Source organism: Alternaria dauci, chromosome 7 (genome assembly GCF_042100115.1).
Source record: "Alternaria dauci strain A2016 chromosome 7, whole genome shotgun sequence".
NCBI classification, from domain to species: domain Eukaryota; kingdom Fungi; phylum Ascomycota; class Dothideomycetes; order Pleosporales; family Pleosporaceae; genus Alternaria; species Alternaria dauci.
In genome coordinates this window covers 2010707-2036213 of record NC_091278.1, presented here as the reverse complement: position 1 = coordinate 2036213, position 25507 = coordinate 2010707, and the positions used below count along the sequence as shown (strand labels likewise).

The window sequence follows — 25507 nt, the reverse complement described above, 5'->3', positions numbered from 1 at the left end:
CGTGGGGTGGGCCTCGATACCTGTTGACGCGACCCGCATTGCCGTCCTCAAGGGCCAGCTTTCACTCTCAATCCCTTCTTTCGCAGAAAATTGGTTGTCTTTCCCGGTATGGAGAGGGAGCACGAGTTCAATATTGAGAAGGTGTCGCCGATATGGCTCGTCACGGCACTTTGCGTCGTGCCGTTTGGCCTGTATCAATTGCTCAACTTCCTTAGTCCGTTGATACATCGTTTGACAGCTATGAAGATTTCTGCGGTATGTTTGTGTCGATGAAGAATAAGATAGAACTGAACAAGGGTGCTGATGATGGTGATTTCCAGATATACATCTACCCCATTAAATCGCTACGAGCGATTAAAGTCACAGAAGCCATTGCCACAGCCCATGGATTCAAACACGACCGTACCATATACCACCATCCATGCGGCGAAAACAACCAAACCCGCTAACAAGTCCACAGGCTCTTTTATGCTCCTCCAAGAAACCAAAGACGGCTACAAAAACATGGCCGTATCAAGCTACCCCGAGATGACGCAATTCCTCCAGAAGATAAACAACGATACCATCACCGTCAAATACATTGCCTACGGGGATACCTCGAAAGAAACATCAATCGACATACCTCTAGAGCCAGACACGGAAAAACTGGAATCCATCGACATCAACATGCACTCTGCCCCTACCACCGCCTACCGCATGCCGCAAAAGTACAACGACTGGTTCACCTCGTGTTTCGGGTATCCCGTCATCTTCGTCTACCTAGGTGCCAATCGGCGGGACGTGCAATTCCAAGACATGCAGCCACTAGAACCGGATCCACTGACGCGATTTCTGAGCAAACACGTCCCGTTCACAAAGTCATATGTGGAGAAAGCAATGGGTTTACACAAATCCGGCGAGGAGAGGTGGAAGATTACTTTTGCGGACTGTGCGCCGTACCTGTTTGCTTCTCAGACGAGTCTGGAGGATGTGTCGTCCCGGCTTCCCGAAGGCATGGATATGGATATGGAGAAGTTTCGTCCGAATGTTGTTGTTACGGGTGCTTATGATCCGTATCAGGAAGACTACTGGGGCAAGCTTATGATTAACGGGAAGACGGAGATCATTCTCCCCCACAATTGTGTGAGGTGCAAGAGTATTAATATTGATCACAAGACGGGTAAACCGGGAGAAGGACCGGCGGGTGAGGTGCTGAAGAGGCTGCAGAAGGATCGGAGGGTTGATATTGGGGCGAAGTGGAGTCCGGTTTTTGGACGGTATGGGTTCTGGGGGAGCAATGGGAAGAAGGGGGAGGAGGTGTGGAGGGTGGGGGACAGAGTTAATGTTTCAAAGGTTAACGAGGGACTGACCGTTTGGAGTAAGTCTTCTTATAGTGGCATTGATGATGATGATGTCGGGGCATATTTACTGACTGCATATAGGTTGGCCTGGCGTTGGGTAGTAATTTGGCAAGTGGCCCTTGCTGAGTGTACCAATACAGACGACAAGATTGAAGCAGTTATTGGGAATCACGGATTGTTTGGTCACGTTCATAGGCGAGAGAATAGCCTTGTAGCATAGCGTATTATATGACCTGACAGCAGGGCGTGTGCATATCTAGTCTGCCCTCTTTTGGAGTTCGCATGCCTTCCACTTCCCTCCACACAGACTCCAGGTCTGACATGTCCCCAGTTTCAATCTCGAACTCTGCCCACATATTCATCATCCCCTCACTTTTGGACTCCTCGAAAGCATCAAGCTCAGTTCGGGTGTACAACCATGGATGGTTTTTCTCGACGCAAGGCCAAGGAAGGTCGTCTTCAATAATGGGGTAGGGCAAGTCGTATCCATAGACTTCTGAAGTCAGCAAAAGTAATCTCAAGAATCTCAGCACTATACATCACATGAGCAGAATGGCAGAATGACTTACACGTTACACCCGCCCTCTTCAGGAGATCCTCGGATGGCAGGATGAGCCCCATTCTGTCGTGATTCCAATATACGCTCACGTTATGTAAGTTTGGGAAAGAAGTTCCTGCCACCCATGCTAATTCACTGAGCCAGTAATCTGTACTACAGCAGCGGGTTAAGATCAGTGATTCCAGTGTAGGTGGGATTACGTCCTCAGGTGAAGTGGTCAAGACAGCGGCATGATCCAATATGAGATGTCGTAGCTCGGGAAGAAAGGTGGGAAGTTGTTCGGATATCGATGGTATTTGCCAGCCTGTTTGGGGGTGTAGAGGGCGAACACGGTCGGTAGTTCGAGGACAGTAAGTTTGGCGCTGAGCTGGGGTGGAATGCGGATGCGGTCCAAACGAGACATCGGCATCCATGCATCTTGTACATCACACAAGATTGGCCGAAGAAAGATGAGGTGGCAAAATGCTGCTCCACCGAGGTACAGTGAAGAAAGGTCCGGTAGTAGGGTCAAGGCAAGGCTAAGTAAGTTGCCAAGCCATTCAAAGTTACTGCCGAGGTGCTGAGTCCATTCTTGTTTCACCTCCTCGTCGAGATCCAAAGTTTGAACATGGTCAATACATCTTGAAATAAATTCTGCGTCCAGAGCTGGGATAGGGGTTGCTCTTCCCCACTTTCCGAGTGCCGTCGTCGACTCGACGGTAAGGCTTCTGACTTTTGACTGTAGGTCCGGATACTTGAGAAGAGTATCAAGGAACGCGTCGACTTTATATAAGAAAAGGATTGGCGCAGTGCAGAGGACCTCGCGGGCGAGTGGTGTCAGTCGCTTGCATGTCAAAGCCAAGTTCAGTAAGTCGGCTTGGGGCTGGGGGTGCTTGACGCTCTGTGGGAGATGGTGGAATATACGGAGGAGGGTTTCGTTTGGAAGTTCGAGGAGATTTGCCATGGCTGGGGGCTGGTTTTCACAGTCGTGTGTTGGGTATGTCGTCAAGGAAGGTGAGGAAATGGGAGAGGAGGAGAAGCAGTGCGCCTGATATCACTGCACAGAGGCCGCTAGTATCACATACAGTAAGCGTGAAGTCGAGTGTTTACATTCAGGTCCTGGTGCGGTGACGTACCTAGGAAGGTGAGTGACACTTTCCGATCACGTGTTGCGGAGTGGTTACACTTTAGCATTTCACGGAAAGGTAGATTAGCCCTGGCTATGCAGAACCCATCATAAACGTATATTGACTCTGTAGCTTCATATGTACAATGATGCTTGGTCCCTTGGATATGTCAAGATCAAAAACAGCGAGGCCAACACTTAAGATCCCAGGACGTGACAGAATCTTTCAATCATCTCTCTCTTTGCTATGACTAACAAAATCACATTTGACAACAGCCCATCTTCCCATGACAATATCAAAAGAATCCCTGCCCTTATCCCTGTTCAATGAACAAACGCCACGCTCTTGCACGCATGTCCTTCTAATACTAATGATGACGATAGTGATGAATGCCCCGTCCAAACCCAGATAAAAGAGGCCTATAAGCCTTGAAAACAGCGCTACCACAATTGAACATGCTTGCTTTGTACCAACTATATTGTTTGCCGCCCATGTTGGCTTCTAAATGACTCCTTTTTTCATGTCGAAAACGCCATGGCGAATACGCAGGTAGCGGTAGGCAGTCTGGAGATTTTGGAGACGCGGTCGTGAAGAATAGAAGTCGTGATTCTTATTTACAAATGTATGAGGAGGGAGCGGCGTGTTTACCATGTTTCCTGTAATCTTATCAGCATGTGTATCAGACAGGCGCTAGAAATGTACTCACAGCAATGTACTGTCCATCCTCCTTCTTTTTGGCCCAAAACTCCTTGGCCTGTGCTTCGCTCAGACGGCCCTTTTGCATGGCCACGTCAATCAAGGACTCCTCGACGCCCTCGCCCATGCCCTTACTAGAGCCACAGACGAAGATGCGTCCGTCAAGAGCGTTGATGACGAACCAGACAATGTCGGCCTGGACACGGACCTCGTCCTGAACGTATTTGACCTCGTTGGAACCTCCGACCTTCACCTTGCGGCTCTGCACAACCTTCTTGATTTCGCGTTCGTGATCGCCAAGCTCGCCAGAGTAGAGCTCGTCGAGCATAGAGTCTCGGACTCCCTGGATAAGCCAGATCTTGTTGGCGCAGTTGGCGTTCTTGAGTCGATTGAGGATGAAGCCTCGGAACGGAGCCATGCCTACTCCCGCTCCGATGAGCACCATGAGGCCTTCGCCGCCAAATTGCTTGGAAAGCGGGTTGGCCATGAGGCCGCGGAACATGGGAACGCGAAGGTCAAGGACGCTGCGGGGATCGACGCCCTCGCGCTCTGTTGAGATGAACGCCTGCGCCAGGCGCTCCATGAAGCCACTGCCTACACCCGTACGTGTCGTCCCCTCGGCGTGCCAGTCAGGTGTCTCATGAATTGTAACGGCCATCTCAATCAGGCGACGGGTGCCGGGAAGGCCCGGGCGAGCCGAGGAAATATGAGGGTCGTTGGAGAGGGAGTAGAATCGAGGCATGAGTTGGGTGAGGACGGAGAGGAGGTGCGGAAGCGGCGGCTTCGACGAAGGGAATGCGCTGAGCATCTGTGAGACTGTAAAGTGAGAAGTAGTACGCAAGTCGCAGAAAGCTGCTTGTCCTTGGGCGGAGCAAAGGTATGTCAGGATCTTCTTTTCGTTGGGGGCGTCGGCGTATTCAGCGAGCACGCGGAGGAGGTTCTTGGTCGGTGGGTGCGACTGGATGTCGGCGCACCATGTCAACAGTTCGCGTCGGGTTGTGACAAGCTCGCGAGCTCGGTCTTCGCCCCAGATGGTCGGCCACCTCCCCGTCTTGGTCTTGAGTGTGACTGGCTTGTCGCGGACAAACTTGGGAATGCAGAGGAGATCGAACAGCTCGTCGACCATTTCCTGCGAGTTGGGTGGGCAGATGCCGACGGCGCCGCCAACCTTGAAATCGACGCCTCCCTCATCGGGGTAGTCGGTGACATCGATGTCGAAGTGAATTGTCCTCTTCTCGGCGCCCGGCTTGGTCAACTCTCGTGCGTGGTATAGCGGCGCCGAGTAGACCTCGTAAGGCGGGTGTGGCTGGACGTATTTTGGCGGCATCTTGTGCACCTCTGAGACATATTTTGTGTCCTTGGAAGGCAGCGGCTCAAAGGACATGTTGACCGGAGGCAGCGGAATGGTGTCGGTCAGCTCGCTGTCGAGGGCGAGAGGGCCCAATTGGAGGTTGAGGCTCCTAAAGGCATGGTTGTCGGGCACGACGACGGGTACGAAGTTGGGCGACGACGAGTCTGGGGCCAGTGTCTTGAGAAGGCAGCATCCTCCGCCGCAGCACTGGCTGATGAGCTTGGTGGCTGTCTCGCCCTCGCCGAGGATCCGTCTGATGTCGTTTGGGTTGTCTGAGATGAGCGTGGTGGATGCTCGCCGCGGCCGCGACTGCTCCGAGAAATTGACAGCCGAGGTAGGCAGCGCTTGCAGCTTGTCGACGACCTCGTCGACGCCCTGGTCGGGTTCCGTCATGGGCGTCATCGGGGCCTCGGAGTCATCGCTACTGTTGGCCCACAGCGCCGACTCGCCCGATGACTTGGGCGATATCTGCTCTGGCTGTGACTGTGAAGGCTGCAGTGAGAGCTGGGGAATGTCCTTGGGCTCAGCTGGGATTGGATCTTCCGGGTGCGACGTCGACGTGTGCGGGATGGGGGTGGGCATGGCCGCTGTCGTGGATGCCATGTGTCTGCGTGGTGGAGTGAGGTGAAGGAGGAGCGGCGGGCGTGCTGAGGACGCGACAAAGGGGACTGCTAGCGCGAACCATGGTTAGCAAGAGCTGACCTAGTATTACTACAGCGTGTGCAATGCAGCGAGAGAGGGCGGTGCGGGTGTGCATCTCCCCTCTGCCCTGTCGAGCCGCGGAGGACGGAGGTGTGCGACAACGAGCATGTGGGGGATGCGTGGTTATCTGATGCTTTGGTGATGCACCCGAATTTCGTTATCAGATCGTGGCCATCACTCACCTCGACTGGCTGACAAACGAACACGACCGAATGGCAGCCGCTTGCTAATGCCCGAGACTGGCGACACAATGCGTCGTGACTGTGTGTAGACTGGAATTAGGCGGATTCTAGCCGTGGTAGAGGGTGTGGGCATGAGGAGAGGACTGGTGGTGAGCAAATGTTCGACTGAGCCCGGACGCTTTTCCACTGCCGATCCACGACGCCTTCACGCCTGAGATGAACATCCCGAGCGCCCACTTCTGCCGGATGACGCTTGTCCACGCCCCCCTCGCCGAAGCCGCTCGTATTTCCACCCGTCTCGTCCTGTTTTATCCGAGCACATGCCTTGCCTTGGCCGTCTTCCGCCTATCTTGGCTGCGCCGGCGGCATCAGCCCAATCTCCTGATCAAGGTACTCTCCAGCACAATATATCTTTGACCGCAATTACCACGACCTGAAGCGCAACCCTTCCGCGCACCGCATAATCGCGCAGTCTCTGTAACATGCCACTGTCACGCCGCCCGGTCCTCGGGCTCTCGGCGGTTATCGCATCTGCATCTGATAACCACATTTCGGCTCTGGGCCCGGCCCCCGCCAGCTACCCATCGTGACTCTGCCTGCTTCTCTGCGAAGAGCCTAACCCTACCATGTTTCCCCATCTTGATCCCATCTAGCACCATCGCCAAAAACATCGCCATGGGATACTGCCGCACTATTACGTCGATGCAACGCCACCGGCTTTTGCGGGAGAATTTACCTCATCAAAACCTCTCTCGACTGCATGTAAGGGTATGCCTGGCAAGCACAAACTCAAAACTGCTCCTCAACATGCCGCACTAGGCCACAGCAAGGCTGACATACCGTCTTTTCCTTCCGCGAACACACACAGGGTCCGCCTTGGTGTCGTGTTCCGCAGTCGTTAAACAACGTTGAGAACGCTCTGCTAGCGGCCCCACACGAGTCGGCCATCTGTGTCGCAGCTGCTAGACCCTGGATTCGGCCATTGTTCTTCGCCACTACAATGTGGAGGCCGTGAGATCACTCAGACAGCTTGTTACCGCCTGTGGTAATCATGACCAACTCTCGCTGCAATATGACGGAACATCATACGTCGCTTTCCAGAATACCTTCGACTACGCAGAGCATGCTGTTGGGCAAGGAAAAAGACTAGTGGCTGTTGTCTACCATTTCGGTAGAATGCTTGCCCAGTTTCCAAACTCCCGAATTTACCTGTGCTGGTCCGACCGCTGTCGCAATTCTCGAGCGCTGAGCTGGCTCTGAATCAGCTGGTTATGGAAACAATTCACAGCAAACTCAGCCGGTCAACGGCCGCAGGATGGATATCAACGTCTACAAGGTTATATCGTAAGGTAAATGGTGCGTTTCGTGTTATGCCTCGGAAGTGCATCATTAGCAAAAACCTCTTCATCTTTCCATCTTCATCAGAAACATTCCTCCGCAATAGATGGCTGACGATGAAGCCTTCTAACACGTTCAGCTAGTGAGCGAATGAGCCATTTGGGGCAGCCCGTTGCGACTCTGTGAGAACGATTGGGTCAAGCCGTTTGTCGATTGACTCACACTCACTGTTTGTGGGTTCGGCTAAGCTACCAGTGTTTGGGTGACACTGACGACAATCATTGCAAGTCATCGCGGGTATTTGAGCGAACAGTCGGAGTGCTTATTGAAATCACACTCACTTGTAAACTACGTTTCGTAGATACACCACCCTCATCTTTCAGTAATTGCGCTTCTTCGAAGACACTGCCCTCATCCTCCAGTAACTGCGCATCTTCGGAGCCACTGAGCTACGTTATGAACTCGGGAACTTGGCCAAAAGATTGCTCTGAGCAGTCAACCCTAACTGACGATCAGTGCGCGAATATCGCTGCGCGTATCGATCAACTCGATACATCTGGCTATCGCAACGCGGATGGCTCTTTTCGCGAAGACCACGGAGATGTCGAGACGCAAATCCAAGTTCTAATGGATCAACTGCTACCCAGCCTAGCGGATACTGACAGGTTCCACCAGTGGAGTCTTGCGCGCTGTGAATCCAGTCGACAACTTCCCCAGCCCGCCAGCGCCAAAACCCTCATCGAGACCATACAAAAAACCGACTTTGTCAACGAAGACTCGCTCACGGACCTATGCGACATGCTGGATACCGACTTGCACTCCTATATCCCTCTAGGGATGCACATCGACCACCACTACTGTCTGAAGCCTGATCTTCACCAGCTAGTGCCTGAAGACCACGACGTTGATTGGGAGGATTCACGCGAGATTCTGCCCCATTCCGTGCTCGGCATCAACATGATCAGGAATCAAGCTTGGACTGGCAACCGGCGCAAGGATGCTGGATCAGATGAATCCAGCTCCAGCAACGAGTCCACGGGCAATGACGACTCGGGTTTCACCTTCATGCAACTAGGCAGGGTCGACTATCTTTCCAAGGCTCAGAGGACTGCATGCGAGAAGCAAAACCTCAACCCCACAGAGATGGAATGGAGGGATACCGGATTCGTGCTCGTTGTAGCCATCGAACAAGACGGAACGGCGGGCTCGCCATGGTTAATCTACAACTTCAGGCCAGAGTCCGATGTCGATGGCGACAGGGTCAGGCTTTCACAGAAGGGTATTCGCTGGGGTGCTCTTCGGGGTGATCGAGCTCAGCGGGTTGCTGTGAAGATTGCAAAGAGTGTCAGAGAGCTCAATGATAAGGCGGTATGGAACTTGACACAGTCGCATGACTCACTCTACAGCACCCAGATTGTCGCTGCAGTCATATCTAAAGAGTCGTCTAACAGGGGCAGAATTCTTCGGCAGAAGATTGTGGATAGCAGTCGCTAGAGTGGTTAGATGGTGGGTGGCTTTGGAGGTTGGGCATGTCTAGATGTACTCATAAGGTGGTGGTGGCGGGACAACGAGCAGGGTTTTGCAGTTTTCTCTATTCCAGTCCCATGACTTTGTTTTACTCCTTCTTCTTCTTCGCCTCATTCAAGCTCGGGATATACAGTCTTTCCTATTCATCGCCGGGGACTTTCTTTCTTTTGGTGGATTTCCACTGGATCGAAAATTACAACAGATGTACCTGGATAGGAGCAGACGGCTAGCCACCCAAGCCTAGCCATTGAGCTCAAGAACAATACGATAGAGTTTAAACCAATGTTTGTCACTCTCCACTCCGTTATTATCCGTGGGCGTGTGCGTGCGCGTAAAACCGCGATGCCAAAGTTCGGTAGCCGTCCTCTGGTTCACTATAACGGCAGAAAGGACAAGCCACTCACGATTACGTACTGCATCACCTACAAGGGGCATCGCTTAGAGGAGGAAATTATAAAGCTCATCGACGTGAGTTACACGTTCTATAGGTATCCTTGCGGCAAGCAACCTAGGTACCTAGGTACCTAGGTACCTTCCATGCCACCCGCCACCCGCCACCAAACACCTAACCAATCTTGCTGTGTATGGTATTGAAGCACTCTACTATAATCTTGTAAACTATGTGCATGTATCTACTCAAGTCATGAACGACGAGTAAAGCTGATTCTACAGGTGTTTGTCAAATTCTACAATACCTATGAGCGTGGTCGTGTAAAACCTACCTAGCAAATACCTACCTTGAAGGTGCATTTCATTTTCTTAATTGTGTCTTCGCACATGCGCACATACAGTAATCAAGTAGCAAAACCTGTTCGATACACGATCACAGACCACAAGGGATAGTTTAGTTAGTCAGAAGCAAAAGGACACAACGGGGATATAGATAATGTCACCCAGTTCGATTAAGTTATTTCCAAGGTTCCCAGTCAAAACTTTGGTGGACATTACTAAAGACGATATCTACGTAGTAACATAACATCAAAGATCTAATGATGTTTACGTTGTCCAAAGAAGAAAAACTGATGACTGTGAAGGAGACTGCAGAGGGCTTTTGATTCACCGGAAGATTGCTGGACGACGCAACCTAGCCAAAAGGCAAAGCTAAGTTGAGTAGAGGACCAACCAAATCATCTATGCCGCTGCCGATTGATCAATGCTTCGAAATGCCCACATTGCATGGACGCCGAGCTTTCTGCACAACACTCGTGGATGATACGCTTATCCCAATCGAAATCTTTAAACTCTTCGTTCTGGATATTTTCGCCCTCCGGGTGGTACATGGTGTTGTAGCCGTAGATGCACTGACACGCGAAGCAACACAAGGTTGGTTTGAGATCCTGACGAAAGCTGATGCCGAAGTCTATTGTCCGACCAACGAGGCGCATATGAGTGTATTTCTTGTCGTGAAATTCTTTGATGATGGCCTTGAAAACCAGAGGTATCTCGTCTTCATTATGTCCTCTGCCTTTAGCTTTCAAAAAGCTAGCATGTACTGCAGCTTGGGTCGTGTCAAGTAGCGCACGAGCCCTAACCACATCGTTGATATGGGAGGATCCTAGGTGGGCTTTTCTCAGTATGTCGTAGATCCTGTTGGCGTAGGGGAAAAATCTACATTTAGGCCGGGTAGATCCAACTATCCATTTCCGCATTCTGTCGACGTCTTTAATGCTTTCCGGCGCTTCGTGATTGTGAGCACAGAAAAAATGCATGTTAGGCGTACCGGTGTAGTGGTAATGACTGAAGCTACCAGCGAAGGTCTTGCCAATAATGTTGTGGACTGCCTTAGGGTTGACTGTTTTCAAGTTGTCGAATAACGCCCCGGTCTGGCTCGTGTGGAATGTGATAGCAAGACCATCCGAAACATCGTATATCGTCTTCCAGTTTTCGATCTTCTTCTTCGCAGCAAGGTTGGGTACCTGAAGCTCGATGTACGAAGTCAGCAAATGTTTCATGTAGAGTTCTTATATGAACCTTGGAAGGATACGTACCCGATCGACGATGTTACCATTAGCATCATGGACTTCCTTGCCCAAACGCCCTCGAAGCCCTAATTCAACAACGATGCCTCGGCTCGGTGCCGTAGGAATTTGTTTGAGATCGTGGAGGGACTTTACTTGTAACTTCCAGCCATTCTTTAGCATTCTACGGTACAGGCTGCGGCATGCTCTCTTTGCTCGAAGAATGTGATCATACACCAAGGGGATTACTTCCTTGATGCTAGCGTGGGATTTTACCTTTTTCCCATGGGCAGGGGTCGAACGTTTGATCGCTGTTGCTAGAACTTGTGTTATGCTTCCTTTCCCACCACCACTATGCCGGAATTCTTGATTGAGAAAATTCGAAGGTAGCTGAGCTTCTATCACGAATAGAGGTCGTTCGCATAGGTGAATGGTCTGAAGCCATGTTGAAACTAGTAGCTCTTGAGAAAGGGTTCCTCGGCCGGGATGTATTAGGTGATAGTGTTTGCTTATCGTGAATTCGAGTTGACCAGCGAGTGCTGCTATGTCTCGGAGCATTGAACAGTACTTTTCGCGATTAGAGTTCAACTGTCCTTTTGAATTGTCGAACTCTAATTCGAACTTGGGGAGGTCCGCGAGCGGAAACCAACGCCTGGGGTCAGCCATCGATTGTGCCAGAGGAAGACTTCGATATAGGAAGGCGATGGTGAGGGGATGAGAGTTCCATGTGGTCTTCCGGATGCTGTATATAATCCAATCCGCCTGCTTGCTACTTTGTGTTGACATAGTTTCACGAGGACCAAGCGACTACCACTACAAGCACAGCGAAGTGACACGTGCCTTCCCTGAGTTTGCGAGAATGGCTGCGTGCCAGGTGTACAGCGAAGATGATGTGATTCTAGAAGAGTCACAGGCCAAGCGCGACTGAGGTAGCAAGCGAAAAGTATTGGCACTCTGAGACGCCTTTGTATGATGAATTTTATGGCTCAAGGATTGTCTACGAAGAAGCTCGTATATCCTGGCTCGCATCTCACCTTAATGGCTTCGTAAAGATGTTCAAGTGATCTGCTCTGTACTTATTCGGAGGCGAAACCTTGCGAGTGCTGTCGGGTTATAGGAGGAGGTGCAGCTCAAACTACTGTGAAATATGTAAAGAACAGCGTTTTTGCACAACAGATAGTCTGGATATGATGGATACCGGCATAGCATTGACTTGACTGACCATGCAAGGCCGATGGCCATAAGATAGTATGAACCTTGGCTCCGCATATAGGCCATTGCGTGCAGAAAGCGGCAGAAAGTTATCTTACGATGAAATATCCAACTTCTCCATCTCCGCCACTGTATCATCTCTCGCCTCATCAAGAACACCCGGCGCGTACCCCACACCTTCACACATGCCTTCTCCTTCAAACCCCACCCCAAGTATTTCTCTCGCCACCCACATCGCAGTCTTCGCATGTAGACTCGGTTCCAGCAACCCCCCATCTTTCTTCTTTCCCCCATAAACCCGACTTTGCCCCTCGGCAAGCGCCTGAAACACAACGAGCTGGTCTCTCAGATGCTCATCGACACACCCTCCATGCTCAATCTCTGCCATTAGATCATCGGACACTTTCTTCACCATACCAGGGACGATGCGCTCGAGAAGGCCAGACTTGAAACCGCGATCGTACAACCAATCGCGGCCAATTTTCATGCCCGTGGATGTTGTCGCTACAAGGAGAAGATAGTATCTCTTCTCGTGATGTGAATTTTCGAATGTGATGGCGGTATCTATTTCTGCATCGCCGACGCTACTGCCAAGGAAGCGGAGCATTCGTCGCTCAAACATGTCGTCCAACTCCTCGCGGAACTGACGTTCGGTAGCTTTCGGTGCTATGATTGTTGCGGTTACGCTGATAATGTGTCCTCTGTCCGTTAGCTCAAACCCAGGTAGTCTAGCCTGCAGAGGTGTGATGGTGTATGTGACGCTGCCGATAGTTGCACTGCCTTGTGACCAGCCGCGCGATTGGATGGCGATGGCGATGTGTGGTATTCCAATCAAATGGAGCATTGGAACAAGAACTTGAGTTATGTAGTCGATTGACGGAGCGCTGGAGACGTTGGTTCCTCCATCTATGTGGACACGGATTGGATGTTCAACGCCAGAGAAGAGGATGTACGGTAGGATAGCTTGTAGTACCAGATTGACACTTCCGGGGGTTGTCTGCCGAATTCGCACCTCACCAGCGTCCAGCAGGCTATTGACAAGAAAACCAGTTCCTGGAGTGAATGTTAACTCCTTGCTCTTGAGCTCTGCGCCATTGGTTTTCGCGTGACTTGCTCGGCCTAGCCACTCGACACTCGTCAGGTGCTGAGCTTTCAGTCCTCCGCCGCCAGAGCGCCTGCCCCGGATCTTGGTGATGCGTATCGACTTTCTGGTCAGGCTGGAAAGGCCAAGGGCTACCCGCAGGAGTTGGCCGCCACCCTCCAGAGTCGTACCGTCTAGATGGATTAGAGAGGGTATGGACGACATGGGTGTCGATGGTGCTATGGGTGTATGGGCACACTATCGCAGTCTTCAAAGGATGACGAGAGTCGATGTTCCTTAAGGTTGCTACTTATTCTCCTGTGATGCATGGGACGCCTCACGGTGAGTGAAGATGACTCAGGCGTCATTTGCTCTTTCCAGTCATTGTATGAATAGGCTGCAAGGCGGCGTGCTGGTATCAGGTTCTCATTCGACCATACCTAGGTATTTGCGCATTCTTGGTCTGAGGCTGACATTGATATTGGTATTTCAATGTCTCTGTCTCCGGGGTTGTATGATTGTCAGAGACGGTCGTAGATTGCATGGTGCCTACCTAGGTACATGACAGGCACCTGCAGCTGTAGCGTGTCGCGGCAATGACGTCGTGGGGTCACAAACAAAAGCTGAAATCAGTCCATATGTACGCCTATAGTATTTTACTCGTCGATACGGCGTACCAGAAGTAAGAGGGTTGGAGTTGTGCCCTGCTTCACAGTTCAGGGTCGCATCGGAGATCGAGCCGCGGCACTTGGCGAGTCCTGTCGTCATCAGGGCGGCGCCGAACTTTTGATTGACATCGCCGAAGTCGTCCACTCCCACGTTTGCCCGTTTATCGCCATGTGGAATGCCTCGATAACGCCCCAATTCGCCCTTCAACTCCGGTAGCCGTCCAGTCTACCCAATTTCACGCCATGCGCGGCCCGCTGGTTTTCTCAGCCAAGGCCTGGCACGGCCCGGGCAACGGCGCCCTCTTCTCACAAATACAGTCGCGCGTCTCGACGACAGCAACACGCCAGAAATCGACACTGATCGCTGCAAGACCGGTCCCAAAAGCCTCAATCCCTACAACGTCGCCGAGCGGTTTCGTGCCATGTTTCTTCCCTCCATCGTCGATATCACGATTCGCAGCCGCGGGCACCACACGTCACAATGGCTCACCAAGCCCGGTTCGCATGTTCACTACGTCACGGCTACTGGCGGAAGCCTCGAGCAGCACGAAGCCTGAAAGGCAGCGCAAGTCCTACAGAGAGGAGATCAAAGAAAAGGGCATCGTGGATGTAGAAGAGCATGATGGCGAGCCGGAGAACGAGGAACAAGGCTTCGCAAAGTCTGAAAAGGCGGCGCAGGCCAAGCAGGTCAACTTGAGCGCCAAGCTCAGCAAGGACGGGTCTGGTTCTGGAAGCACACCCGGCGGCATGAAGGAAATCTGGAGGCTGATCAAGATTGCGCGGCCCGAGCTGGGCGTACTCTCCTGGGCATTCGTGTTCCTACTCGTAGGATCTGGCATCTCTCTATCTGTACCCTTCTCAATCGGCAAGATCTTGGACGCTGCAACTTCGACCGAGAACACCGATGGCTTACTCTTTGGCATGTCTCCCTCCATCTTCTACTTCGCACTGGCAGGCGTCTTGACAACTGGCGCGGCATTCAACTTTGGACGTATCATTATTCTGCGAATCGTCGGAGAGCGCATCGTGGCTCGCCTGCGATCCCAGCTCTACCGCAAGACATTCGTGCAAAACGCCGAGTTCTTTGACGCCAACAGGGTCGGAGATCTCATCTCCCGTCTCGGTTCAGATACCATCATTGTCGGAAAGAGCATCACGCAGAACTTGTCTGACGGTCTGCGCGCGCTCGTCAGTGGTGCAGCTGGTTTCGCCATGATGGGCTTCGTCAGCCTGAAGCTTACTGGTATTCTCGCCTTGATTGCCCCACCTGTCGCTCTCGTCGCCTTCTTCTCTGGTCGCTCGCTACGGAACCTGAGCCGCAAGATCCAGAAAAACTTGGGAACTTTGACCAAGATTGCTGAAGAGCGGTTGGGTAACGTCAGAACAAGTCAGGCTTTTGCTGGAGAAGTGCAAGAAGCATCACGCTACAATCGACAAATCAAGAGGATATTCGCTCTGGGAAAGAAGGAAGCCGTGGTTGCTGCTACGTTCTACGGAAGTACAGGTCTGATGGGTAATTTGACCATCATCTCCATTCTTTACGTTGGCAGCAACATGGTCAAGAACGGAGTCATTTCTATTGGTGAACTCTCTTCATTCTTGATGTACACTGTCTATGCCGGTTCCAGTATGGTCGGTCTTTCTGGCTTCTACGGTGAGATGATGAAGGGCGTTGGAGCTGCCAGTCGCCTCTTCGAGCTTCAAGATCGCAACCCGACCATATCTCCTACCAAGGGTCTGCCAGTCAAGTCGGCGCGCGGCCCTATCGAGTTCAAGAACGTTTCGTTTAGTTATCCCACTAGGCCAGCAGTTACTATCTTCAAGGACCTCAGCTTCAGGATTGAGCAGGGTACAAATGTGGCTATAGTCGCACCTAGCGGAGCTGGCAAGTCTACAGTCGCTAGTCTTCTTCTACGCTTTTACGTTCCAAACACCGGAACTATTACCATCGACGGCCGAGACATTACCACTCTGAACGCGAAGCAGTTGAGGAGGAAGATCGGTTACGTTGGTCAGGAGCCCGTGCTCTTCTCTGGAACCATCGCCGAGAACATCGCATATGGTGTGCCTAATGCCACTCGCGCTGAGATTGTGGCCGCTGCACGAAAGGCCAACTGCCAGTTCATCAGCGATTTCGTAAGTATGGCCCTCTTTATGTAAGATTCGTACTAATGCATATAGCCCGATGGTCTTGAGACACACGCTGGAGCCCGAGGTACCCAACTTTCAGGAGGCCAGAAACAACGTATCGCCATCGCACGAGCACTTATCAAGAAGCCCGATATCCTGATTCTCGACGAAGCAACGAGTGCTCTCGATGCCGAGTCTGAGACTCTTGTCAACCAAGCGCTCAACAAACTCCTCCAGGAGAACAACACAACCATCAGTATCGCCCATCGGCTATCGACAATTAAGCGCTCTGACCGTATCATTTGCATCGATGCTGACGGCAGGGTAGCCGAAGAAGGTACCTACGAGGAACTGAGCTCAAACCCAGAGGGCGCGTTCAACAAGCTCATGGAATGGCAAATGAGTGGTGGGGACGTGCCTGCCAAGGATGTCAAGAGCTCCAAAGCCACTGAAGAAGAGGAGGTTGAGCGAGAGCTTGAAGAGGAGGAAGTCGCTGGTCGCAGTGGAAATCGCGTCTAGTGAGTGTAGATTTATCTGATAGTTCCCAAACGGCGTTCGCGATACTGTAACGCGAGTCTCCTGCTTCGCTACAAATGAAGCAAAGGTGGGCGAGCCCGCCACCAATAGCCACCCCAACACCAGGCTCGCTGAACTTTGGTATTAGCGAGACCTTGCAAGCACACTGCGCTCAACACTAGGATCCTGAAAGCAAAATCGACCTCTTCTGTAGCGTTATTCAGGTGCACGATGTAGCCTTGTACCAACAAATTCATGACCAGGTCCTGGCTTGTAACAGGCTTGGAGCTATATCACTTCCGCCCGTTGGTATACCGAGCACCGCAACTATAATCAAATATCGTTCTCCTCTCAATACCACCACCATGATAGCGACCTACAAGTCTCACCAAGTGCAGCGGGTAGGGGGCCATGTTCCGTTAGTTTACTCAGCACCCTGATTCCAGCCCGCGTCGCTTGGCCATCACATAATCCAGTACGACACCACTAATTACACGCACCATGACCTGATACATGGCAGACCGTTAATCAGCACATCATTGAACAATCTAGCGCCCCGAACGGGGCAATGTGTCCGTACATCGTAAAAGGAACGCTATAGTGACGTCATGCACACCATGGAGTCTAGACCTCCGCATCTAACGCGCGCTGACGCGATGTGTGATGTCGTATAGAACGACGTGGCATATAACACCCATCTTACTTGTCATCAAAAAACATACATTATTCAAACATCCCCAATGCTCAATACCACATCCCGTCTTCTCCGCCTATCCACATCCACACTCACAAAGCGAATTGCAACACCTACCATCACCAGACCCTTGTCAACCTCCACCCCAAGATTCTACGCCACAGCCCCCAAAATGGAAGCCTTCAAGAAAGTCGGAAACCGCGAGAACGCACCGCCCAAACATGAAATGGTGCATTTCCCCGGCCTCATGTCTGAAAAGCGGTCGTTTGGCGACTTCCGAACCGTCCTGCACACGGGTCTCTACTCGCAAATCGTCGCCATGGAAGTACCCGTCAACGGCGAGATCGGCGACGAAGTGCACACTGTCGACCAAATCCTCTTATTCACGTCGGGAAAGGGACTTGCGACGGTGAATGGCAAGGATCAGGAGGTCAAAGCGGGTGATGTTGTTGTTGTGCCGGCGGGGACGCAACATCAGTTTGTGACAAAGGGAGATCAGCCGCTAGAGTTGATCACCGTGTATGCACCTGCGGAGCATTTGCCGAGTAGTGTGCATAAGACCAAGGAGGAGGGCGATAAGGCGGAGGAGGATGAGATTGATGAGGCGCCGGAGTGGGCGTTGAAACCCAAGACTGAGAATGAGAAGAATGGGCTGGTCAAGGAGAGTGGAAAGTACTAGATGGACTTTTAGCTTCAATTGAATGATATGAGTGTTAGCATTCTGATCAGTCTGTGTTCAACAGGCCAGCAGCGTGAGTTCTTCGATGATTTGGGCACTTCATGGGCACGACCAGTTGCAAATTTTGGTGAATTATGCACTGTAGTCTTTAGCGTAAATGAGCAGTTGATGGATGTTATGTGAGCTAGAAGCTGCATGTACAATCTTTAGCACGACTGAGCTGTCGGATATCCACAACCATTTTATGCATACATGTGCATAATATAGGAGTGCACTGAAGTCTCTGGCGTGGATTGACAGTTATCGTATGATGACACTCAGCTGCAGGATATGGTAGACCCATGATTCTTGCATGTGAGCCAGGAAAGAGTGGCCGCACGATGTTGTCTCATTGCGACTCTAACTACGATGATCGATATTCTGTAACTATCCGCTGAACAGTACTTTGGATACTCTCGCGACGATAGTCGCCAAGCAGAGCTTCATCTGAAGCGTCTGGCTGATAAGCTTCAATGCTACGCCCAGCCCAAAGAGACGAATCTGGCATTAGAGGATGCTCCTCGTCTGAGGCGGGTATTGCTGTGTGATTGCCCACGGCAGAGAAGAATAGACCAAAGTATTCCGAAAATGTAAGGTTCTCGCCCCCAATGAGGATTGCTCTTCCAGACACACGCTCGCTCTGTTCTAGTGCGGCCGTGATCGCTATGGCTAACGATTCGACGGAAACGAAGTTCGTGTTTCCAGTAGGCGCCGATGGAGGGATACCAAGCTTGCCCTCCGCGAACTGAGTATAGGCCACAAACATTGGGACTCTCATGCCTGGGACAACCCCGACCACGAATGGGGCATCCAGACTGCACGCGTGAAATCCAGTCCTTGCCAGTGAAGTTATCCCGTCAGCGGCAAGCTTTCGCGACCGTACGTAGGGGATTGCATCAATCAGCTCCGGTGCAATGTGCGGATAGAAACTGCCGATATGTACGAATCTTGCAACCCCAGCGTCCCGTGCTAGTCGAGCAAATTGTACTATAGCCTCAGATGCCTGTAGGTAATACTCGTCCGCAGAAGTGTTTGGGGGGACGTGTCGTACATCGGCGCCAGCTGAAAAGACGATGCTATCAAAGCTTGAAAATATTTCTGCCGTATACTCTCCAGCGACATAGTCGATCTTGATGAAGGGGAGGCTTTTAAGAACAGGGACTTCTTTTACAGGATGGCGACCAGCAAGCGTAACAGCGTAGCCACGAGAATGAAGGCGAAGAGCAGCGTATCCTCCGATTGTTCCCGCTCCACCGACAATAAGGATGTTTTTGGGCTGAGCCATTGATCAGGGTGTCGATTGAGCAAATGAAGTGTGATGATTTGACACCTATTCCAAGATGCCTTTGAATGTCCGTAATCTTATAGGTGCGCGCATAGGCCCACACTGCAGCTGTGAATTCCTCATACTTGTCGACGCCGCGCGGGATCTGCAGCTTCTACAGAAATTTAAGTTTTATCCCCGCTCACTGATGTTTCTCGTACACTGGCTTACAAATCGCATGAAGATTACGAGCTCGTTATTGGCACCTAACATTTGTGGCTCCAGCCAAGCAGACTACACTAGACAAGTCTAGTGTGACAAATGCTATGGGGGCATTAGCAATCCGACAGACACCTCTACTAAGTTTTGGCGGATTTCAAGAATGCTATTAGTAAGCGACCTAGCTGAGAGGACACACAGAGCTCTACCAAAACTCTAGTGCGTCTGAATAAGGCCGATAAGCGCTAATGATTCGATCAAAGTCTCCCGACTCTTCAGAGGGCGGGTGCGTTGTGGCATATGTAGCAGGGTTTTGCTTTGGTCATCTCAATCCGTCCTTCTCACAACGCATATCTAAAGTGCTTGGCCTGCTTATCCGTCAAATCGCTGAATCCGTCCCTGATAGCTTGTTCATCTTCTCCCTGACCAAACTTGCGATCCCTCCTCTTATTCTCCCAGCCCATCCATACAGCCAACACACCAGCTATAACCACCATGGCGCAGTAGCAGACAATGAGTCCTGTCAACGCTGAAAAGTACCGCGGCGCTTCTCTTGGAAAGAAGATGTTCGCGCCCGCTATATTTCCTGCAGCATAGAACACAAACCACAACCCGTTGGCCGTACTGCGCTTCGTGTGCCCGGCGATGTTTGTCGTAAGCAGGTTCCACGACAGGATGACTGGAGCACCGACGATATACTGCAGCCATGTGCACCCGACCAGACTCCAGCGTTGCGACAAAGGCGTGAGCCGAATGCCCAATAGTCCAGCCAATGGCGGTAAACAAATCATAGCCAGGATGAGACAACGCGTATGCCTAAAGTACCCAGCTGCAAGCCCACAAAGGGGCACGACCACAAAGGGGCACGACCACAAACTCAATCGCTCCCGTCGGAAGCTGCAGCAACGTAGCGTAAATTCCACTAAACCCAAACCCACGAATGAGTGAAGACGAAAAGTTTGAGACGCCACCGTTGATCACACCACAGCAGAGTCCAATCAGACTGAGGCAAAGAACCTTGAAATCAAGAACAGCCTCCACCGCCTGCGACTTGTGGAACTGTTTCGTCTTCACGCCAATCATGTTGTTTGCTATCCGGTCAATCGCCACAATCCTTTGCTTGTGCGACAGGAATTTCGCGGTGGAAGGACTATCCGGCATGACCCAGAGGAACACCCACGCCCACACGAAGTTCAACAGCCCAATGACGAGGAAGATGAGCTGCCATGTTTTGATATGCGATGAGTGCGCGTGGCCAAGGCCGTAGCCTAACAAGGCGCCGACCATTGTCGCCATGCCGTTGAAAGCAAGAAAGACGCACATGCGTACTGGTTGTTCCTCACGCCGGTAGAACATACTGACAATGTTCATGATAGCTGGGCTGATACTCGCTTCGAACATGCCTAGTAAGAAACGCAGGGCGAGCATTCCGGCGTAGTTTTTGGCTGCGACGTGGCAGCAGAGAAGGATCGACCATAGGAGGATCATGCTGCCGGTGTATTTTGATACGGGGAGTCGTTGGATAAGGTAGTTTGCTGGAAGTGCCCAGAAGAGGTAGCCGAAGTTGAAAATGGCAGCGACCCAACCGTAACGGGCGCCTTCGAGACCGAGGTCAGGGGTCAGGGTGTACGCATTCGCGTAGTTTAGGGAGAGTTTGTCGAGAAATTGAATCATGTATGTTATGCAGATCTAGCCTGCTATTTAGTGATGCGGTGGTGAGAGTGTCTGACATCTACGTACCATTGGCATGATGACCCAATCAATCTTCCTCAGTACAATCTTTCGCTCTGCCTCTAGCTCTTCTCTCGAGTATTGTTGTACTTCGAGGTATAGATCTGCGCCGATGTCGCGCATCTGCTTCTCGGCAGCGAGCTGCCCCTCATCGATGCTGGGCTCTCGTGCTGGCGAGATATCGTGCTCTTTCTCGCCCATCTTGCCAGTCCACAGATGACAAACTGAATGTTGACGACCAGAGCTGGACGCAGTGGTTGACTAGAGTGGGGTAAAAGCAATATAGCCGAAGACCCTGGCAACAGTGGTTTCGCAGGTGGCAGCGTTTGAAGAGTGACACAGGCAGCGGGGTTTATGGTGCATCTGTACTTATGTGTTGCCACCATCTCCCACCCTTGGCAACGGCCGTGAAGGTAGTTATCGTCTATCATGCCAAGATGCTCTTATCGGATTGTTGAGTATTGCATATCGCTACCTAAGGCGGCCGTAGTATCATGCAGGTTGCTGATACTGCCGCATGCTATTGGTATTGTTGATCCTTCGGCACATCGAATCAGGCAATTCCCCGGCTACAGTTACCCTGGCTGGGGTAGTCTGAGATAGCAAAGCTTAACGTGAAGGTTGTTTGTGACGTGCGCCAACTGTGATTTTCTTCCATCCGTGCAGCGCATGTCAACCTCGTTGAAATAAAATATAATTGTTTATCCAGGTAATAAATTCTACATGTATCTTGTTGACTTCAGTCCGAGTGTCGAATGGATGCGTCTTGCCAATATCATGTATGAATGGCCACAGCCAGCATGGGTCGTGTGTGGAAATCCTACTTCCACAGACCGTAAGGCCCAGACGTGAACTTCCATAGCTTCACAGTTCCGTCCTCGCTGCCTGTAGCATAGAGCTTTCCGTCGGGCGAGAAACTGGCCGACCAAATGGGCCCGTGGTGGCCCTTGTTGGTCTCGAGCTCCTTCTCTTCGTCAAAGTCCCAAACTCTGACCCAGGTATCGTTCTGGTTGCTACCGCCAGTAACGAATTTGCGCTCTCCGTTGTGTAGAGCCACACTGGCAATCTCGTATGGTGTCTTGATGCTCTTGATGAGCGAGCCCGGCGACTGGCTGTTGAAGAAGTAAGCGCTGTTTCCAGCGGCTACGCTCAAGATGCCATCCGAGGAGGTGTTATCCAATTCGCAGGAGCCAACAGTGCCTTCAACGGCATGCTCGCCAATTGTGGACTCTTGGCGCAAGTCCCACCACCGCACCTTCTTGTCTTCGGCTGCTGTTATTATGACGTTCGGGTCGGATGTCCATACGATGGACTTGATGGTTCCGGTATGGACACCTGCGCCAATCTCGAAGCTCGTCGCGTCGCTGCGCGACAGGTCGTATATGCGCAGCTTCTTCTCCATGCCGCCCGTCGCGAGGATCTGGGGTTGGGGCTGGTTGGGGAATGCGACTGCGCGGACGATGTGGTTGTGAGAGAGAGTGTGTAGAGCTTCACCGGTATGGGTGTCCCAGACCTTTCTGGAAGCTGTCAGAACGCTGCTCGATTCGACAAAATCAGAAGACATACGCAGAGAAATCTGCAGAGGCAGTAGCTGCCAGCGAGGCATCCGAGGATAGCCTCGCCTGCCAGACTGCGCCTTTGTGACCGAGAAAGGTGCCAATCCAGTCTCCCGTCACTCCGTCGCGGAGCATGGGGTTGTTGTCCTTGCATGCTGATATAATGTAGTATTGGTCCTCGTCCACAAGCGACGAAAAGTGGATGTGTGGCACAGGTCGCGAGTGGCCGTGGCAGGTGAGGGGCACGACCTTGGTTGTCTCGGGCATTGTAGGTGGGTAATGAAGGTGGGGAGGCTTCGATGCAAGGAGCGAGTGCAGGTGCGAGTGCGAGGATGTGTCGTGTGAGCCGAGTGAGTCTCGTAGCTCAAGTCCAGGGGCGGTGAGGTTTGACAGTGCGAGGGAGCGTGTGCTAGGTCGGTATGGGGAAGTCGCAGGCAGTTCCGAGCTATGTCGGAACCAGCAGGAGCAGCTCTAGCAGGTCAACAATACAGAAAAGAGAGCGGAGGGTACGAAATGGTCGTCAAGGGGTCGTAACGTCGTAAAAGTGGTGTGCTCGTGGAATCGCAAGTTCATTGAGCGCGAGTCGAAGGGGAAATGTTGAAACGGGCAGCCAAATCTCAGGGTTGACCTAGCGTCGGAGACTCCACTGCCGAGGCTTGCTCAAATGGGTTTGGTTACAATGGCAACCAAGAAAGAGCTCTCGCTCCAACCCATCACTGCATGTACGCCAACAAGGACTTTTGCCGCTCAGAGTTCCTCAAGCACACATCTCAAAGATGAAGAACTCGTGGCAGAAATCAACCCATCATCAGAGAAGCATGTGAGGCAGTTGTGTAGTAGCAATATGTAAAATGGTATTTCGACGAGGGTATAATATAGATTAAGGTATACATGTAAACAGTCTAGCTATGGACGCTGGCAAGATCGCGTGGCATGGTCGTCGTTGTTGCTTAGAGGCCGGTAGAGCCGAGGCCATCCTTGACAGGGTTGATAACAGGGAGAGCATCGTCGGTGACGTTCTTGACCGCAGGGTCAGCGGCACCCTTAACGTTCTTGACGAGAGGGTCAACGGTGCTCTGAACACCGTTGAGGCCAGGAGTAACAGCTTCACTGACGGAGTTGAGAACAGGGTTAACAACACTGCCAACGCTGTTGAGAACGGGAGTGGCAGCATCGGTGACACCCTTCTGGACATCGTTGACGACGGGAGAGACAACAGATGTAACACCACCAACGACGTTGTCCTTGACATTGTTGACAACAGGGGTGACGGCATCCTCGACAGGCTTGACGCCAGGAACAGCACCCTCGACACCACTAACGAGACCGCTAACGTCGGGGAGCTGGCGCTTGGGCAGGGCATCGTTGATGGACTTGTCTAGAGCGTCGACGTGAGAATCGACGTTCTTGACTTGGTTGACGGTCGAAGTAACATCGTCCTTGATGCCGTTGACACCATCCTGGACACTGTTGGTAAGGCTGTTGACGTTGGGGAGCTTGATTTCAGGGATGGTTTGGCGTGTGTTCAGGTTGGCATCAACGGAAGCATTGACAGAGAGGCCGAGAGCGCTGAGTGTGGCGTCAAGGGAGGCGTCGGCAGAGAGACCGAGAGCCTCGAGCTTAGCATCAACGGAGGCATCAACAGAGATACCAAGAGCCTTGAGCTTGGCGTCGATTGCTGCCTCGAGGGAGATATCGGCAGACAGACCGAGAGCCTCGAGCTTAACATCAACGGAGGCATCAACAGAGATACCAAGAGCCTTGAGCTTGGCGTCGATTGCTGCCTCGAGGGAGACATCGGCAGACAGACCGAGAGCCTCGAGCTTAACATCAACAGAAGCATCAACAGAGATACCAAGAGCCTTGAGCTTGGCATCGATTGCTGCCTCGATAGCTGCTTCGGCTGTTGCGTCGAGACGCTTGCCGAGGGACACGTCGACAGCAGCGTCGGCGGACAGACCTAGAGCGTTGACCTTAGCATCAACGTTGGCGTCGATGCTGCGGCCCACGTTGATGGCGCCCTTGGGGCTGATGCCCTTGTTCACCGTGTCTTTCACGTTGTTGTATGTGACGCCCTCGAGTTCAACCTGGGACTTGACTTGTCGTCCAAGAACGACACCGACTTTGGGCTCAGCCTTGAGGCCAAGTGCATCGACCTTGGCGTCGACGTTTGCTTGGGCACGACGGCCTACGTGGGCGTGGACCTTGGGGAGATTGACGCCGTCGACAGTCTGCTTGACACCAGAGGTGACATCGTTGACCACATCCTTGGGCTTGGGGATCTGGGGAATGACGGCAGCGTTGGCAACAGCGGCGGCTGCGAGGAAGACGTTGAAACGCATTTTGGAAGAATTAAGTTTCTCGAAAAGAGTGTATATTAGTTGGTATATAAAACGAGTGTCGTAAGAGTTGGATGAGGCTGGGGCTCCGGATGAAGGATGTCTTTTGCCATGGTAACACCGACAGTTCTTATATACTCAGCGTTCCATTTCCTCTCTCCTGACGCCACTCCATGTACACTTGTGGCAGTGTAGTAATGTCCGGTGAATGGCCGTTGGTTGCATTGGGGAGAGCAGTAGGATAGTGATCAACAGCGTGAAGTCTAGTTGCAGTCCTTGCTTAGTCGATCTACCGGTATGACCCATGCGCTCTTCCATTGAAAACAGTATCTGTGATGCAGATCGGTGGTCGTAGTCCCTTAAAGGTGGATCTGCCAGCACAGACGCGGTGCCGAGTGTGACTGAATGTAGCTGGGATTATGAGGATAACCTCACCGTCTCTTGATGCCTGGGACAGTTACTATCTTGTATGCTCAAGCAGTATCCTTGAACAAATCCAACTCTTTCTTGCGATAGGCCAAGTATCGAGGAAACTTCACTCAGGCGCATCGCGCAGAACGAAACTTTGAGGCAAAAAGACAATGTTCATGTATTCTTGTGCCTACCCAGAGCCTTCACGT

The 25507-nt window shown here is 51.9% G+C and overlaps 8 protein-coding genes across 8 annotated transcripts; 4 read left to right on the top strand and 4 right to left on the bottom strand.

Moving 5' to 3' along the window:
- Window positions 1-240: 240 nt before the first annotated feature.
- On the top strand, window positions 241-1441 carry ACET3X_007794 (uncharacterized protein; the record flags this gene model as incomplete). Its single annotated transcript, XM_069453979.1, has 4 exons — window positions 241-255; window positions 321-402; window positions 461-1357; window positions 1422-1441. The coding sequence occupies 4 exons, from the start codon at window positions 241-243 to the stop codon at window positions 1439-1441; spliced, it is 1014 nt and encodes a 337-aa protein (XP_069304957.1).
- Window positions 1442-3649: 2208 nt separating this feature from the next.
- ACET3X_007793 (uncharacterized protein) lies at window positions 3650-6069 on the bottom strand (the record flags this gene model as incomplete). Its single annotated transcript, XM_069453978.1, has 3 exons — window positions 3650-3661; window positions 3712-5720; window positions 5937-6069. The coding sequence occupies 3 exons, from the start codon at window positions 6067-6069 to the stop codon at window positions 3650-3652; spliced, it is 2154 nt and encodes a 717-aa protein (XP_069304956.1).
- Window positions 6070-7730: 1661 nt separating this feature from the next.
- ACET3X_007792 (uncharacterized protein) lies at window positions 7731-8768 on the top strand (the record flags this gene model as incomplete). Its single annotated transcript, XM_069453977.1, has 1 exon — window positions 7731-8768. The coding sequence occupies one exon, from the start codon at window positions 7731-7733 to the stop codon at window positions 8766-8768; it is 1038 nt and encodes a 345-aa protein (XP_069304955.1).
- A 5092-nt stretch (window positions 8769-13860) lies between these two features.
- ACET3X_007791 (uncharacterized protein) lies at window positions 13861-16716 on the top strand. The gene is made up of 2 exons (XM_069453976.1): window positions 13861-15856; window positions 15902-16716. The coding sequence occupies exons 1-2, from the start codon at window positions 13964-13966 to the stop codon at window positions 16367-16369; spliced, it is 2361 nt and encodes a 786-aa protein (XP_069304954.1). The 5' UTR covers window positions 13861-13963; the 3' UTR covers window positions 16370-16716.
- A 358-nt stretch (window positions 16717-17074) lies between these two features.
- Window positions 17075-17777, top strand: ACET3X_007790 (uncharacterized protein). The gene has a single exon (XM_069453975.1). It carries the CDS (start codon window positions 17107-17109, stop codon window positions 17737-17739), a length of 633 nt encoding a protein of 210 aa, XP_069304953.1. The 5' UTR covers window positions 17075-17106; the 3' UTR covers window positions 17740-17777.
- A 1825-nt stretch (window positions 17778-19602) lies between these two features.
- ACET3X_007789 (uncharacterized protein) lies at window positions 19603-21193 on the bottom strand (the record flags this gene model as incomplete). Its single annotated transcript, XM_069453973.1, has 3 exons — window positions 19603-19781; window positions 20200-20950; window positions 21002-21193. 3 exons carry the CDS (start codon window positions 21191-21193, stop codon window positions 19603-19605), a joined length of 1122 nt encoding a protein of 373 aa, XP_069304952.1.
- A 619-nt stretch (window positions 21194-21812) lies between these two features.
- Window positions 21813-22815, bottom strand: ACET3X_007788 (uncharacterized protein; the record flags this gene model as incomplete). Its single annotated transcript, XM_069453972.1, has 2 exons — window positions 21813-22509; window positions 22559-22815. 2 exons carry the CDS (start codon window positions 22813-22815, stop codon window positions 21813-21815), a joined length of 954 nt encoding a protein of 317 aa, XP_069304951.1.
- Window positions 22816-23384: 569 nt separating this feature from the next.
- Window positions 23385-24977, bottom strand: ACET3X_007787 (uncharacterized protein). Its single transcript, XM_069453971.1, has one exon. It carries the CDS (start codon window positions 24888-24890, stop codon window positions 23499-23501), a length of 1392 nt encoding a protein of 463 aa, XP_069304950.1. The 5' UTR covers window positions 24891-24977; the 3' UTR covers window positions 23385-23498.
- Between the last annotated feature and the right edge of the window lie 530 nt (window positions 24978-25507).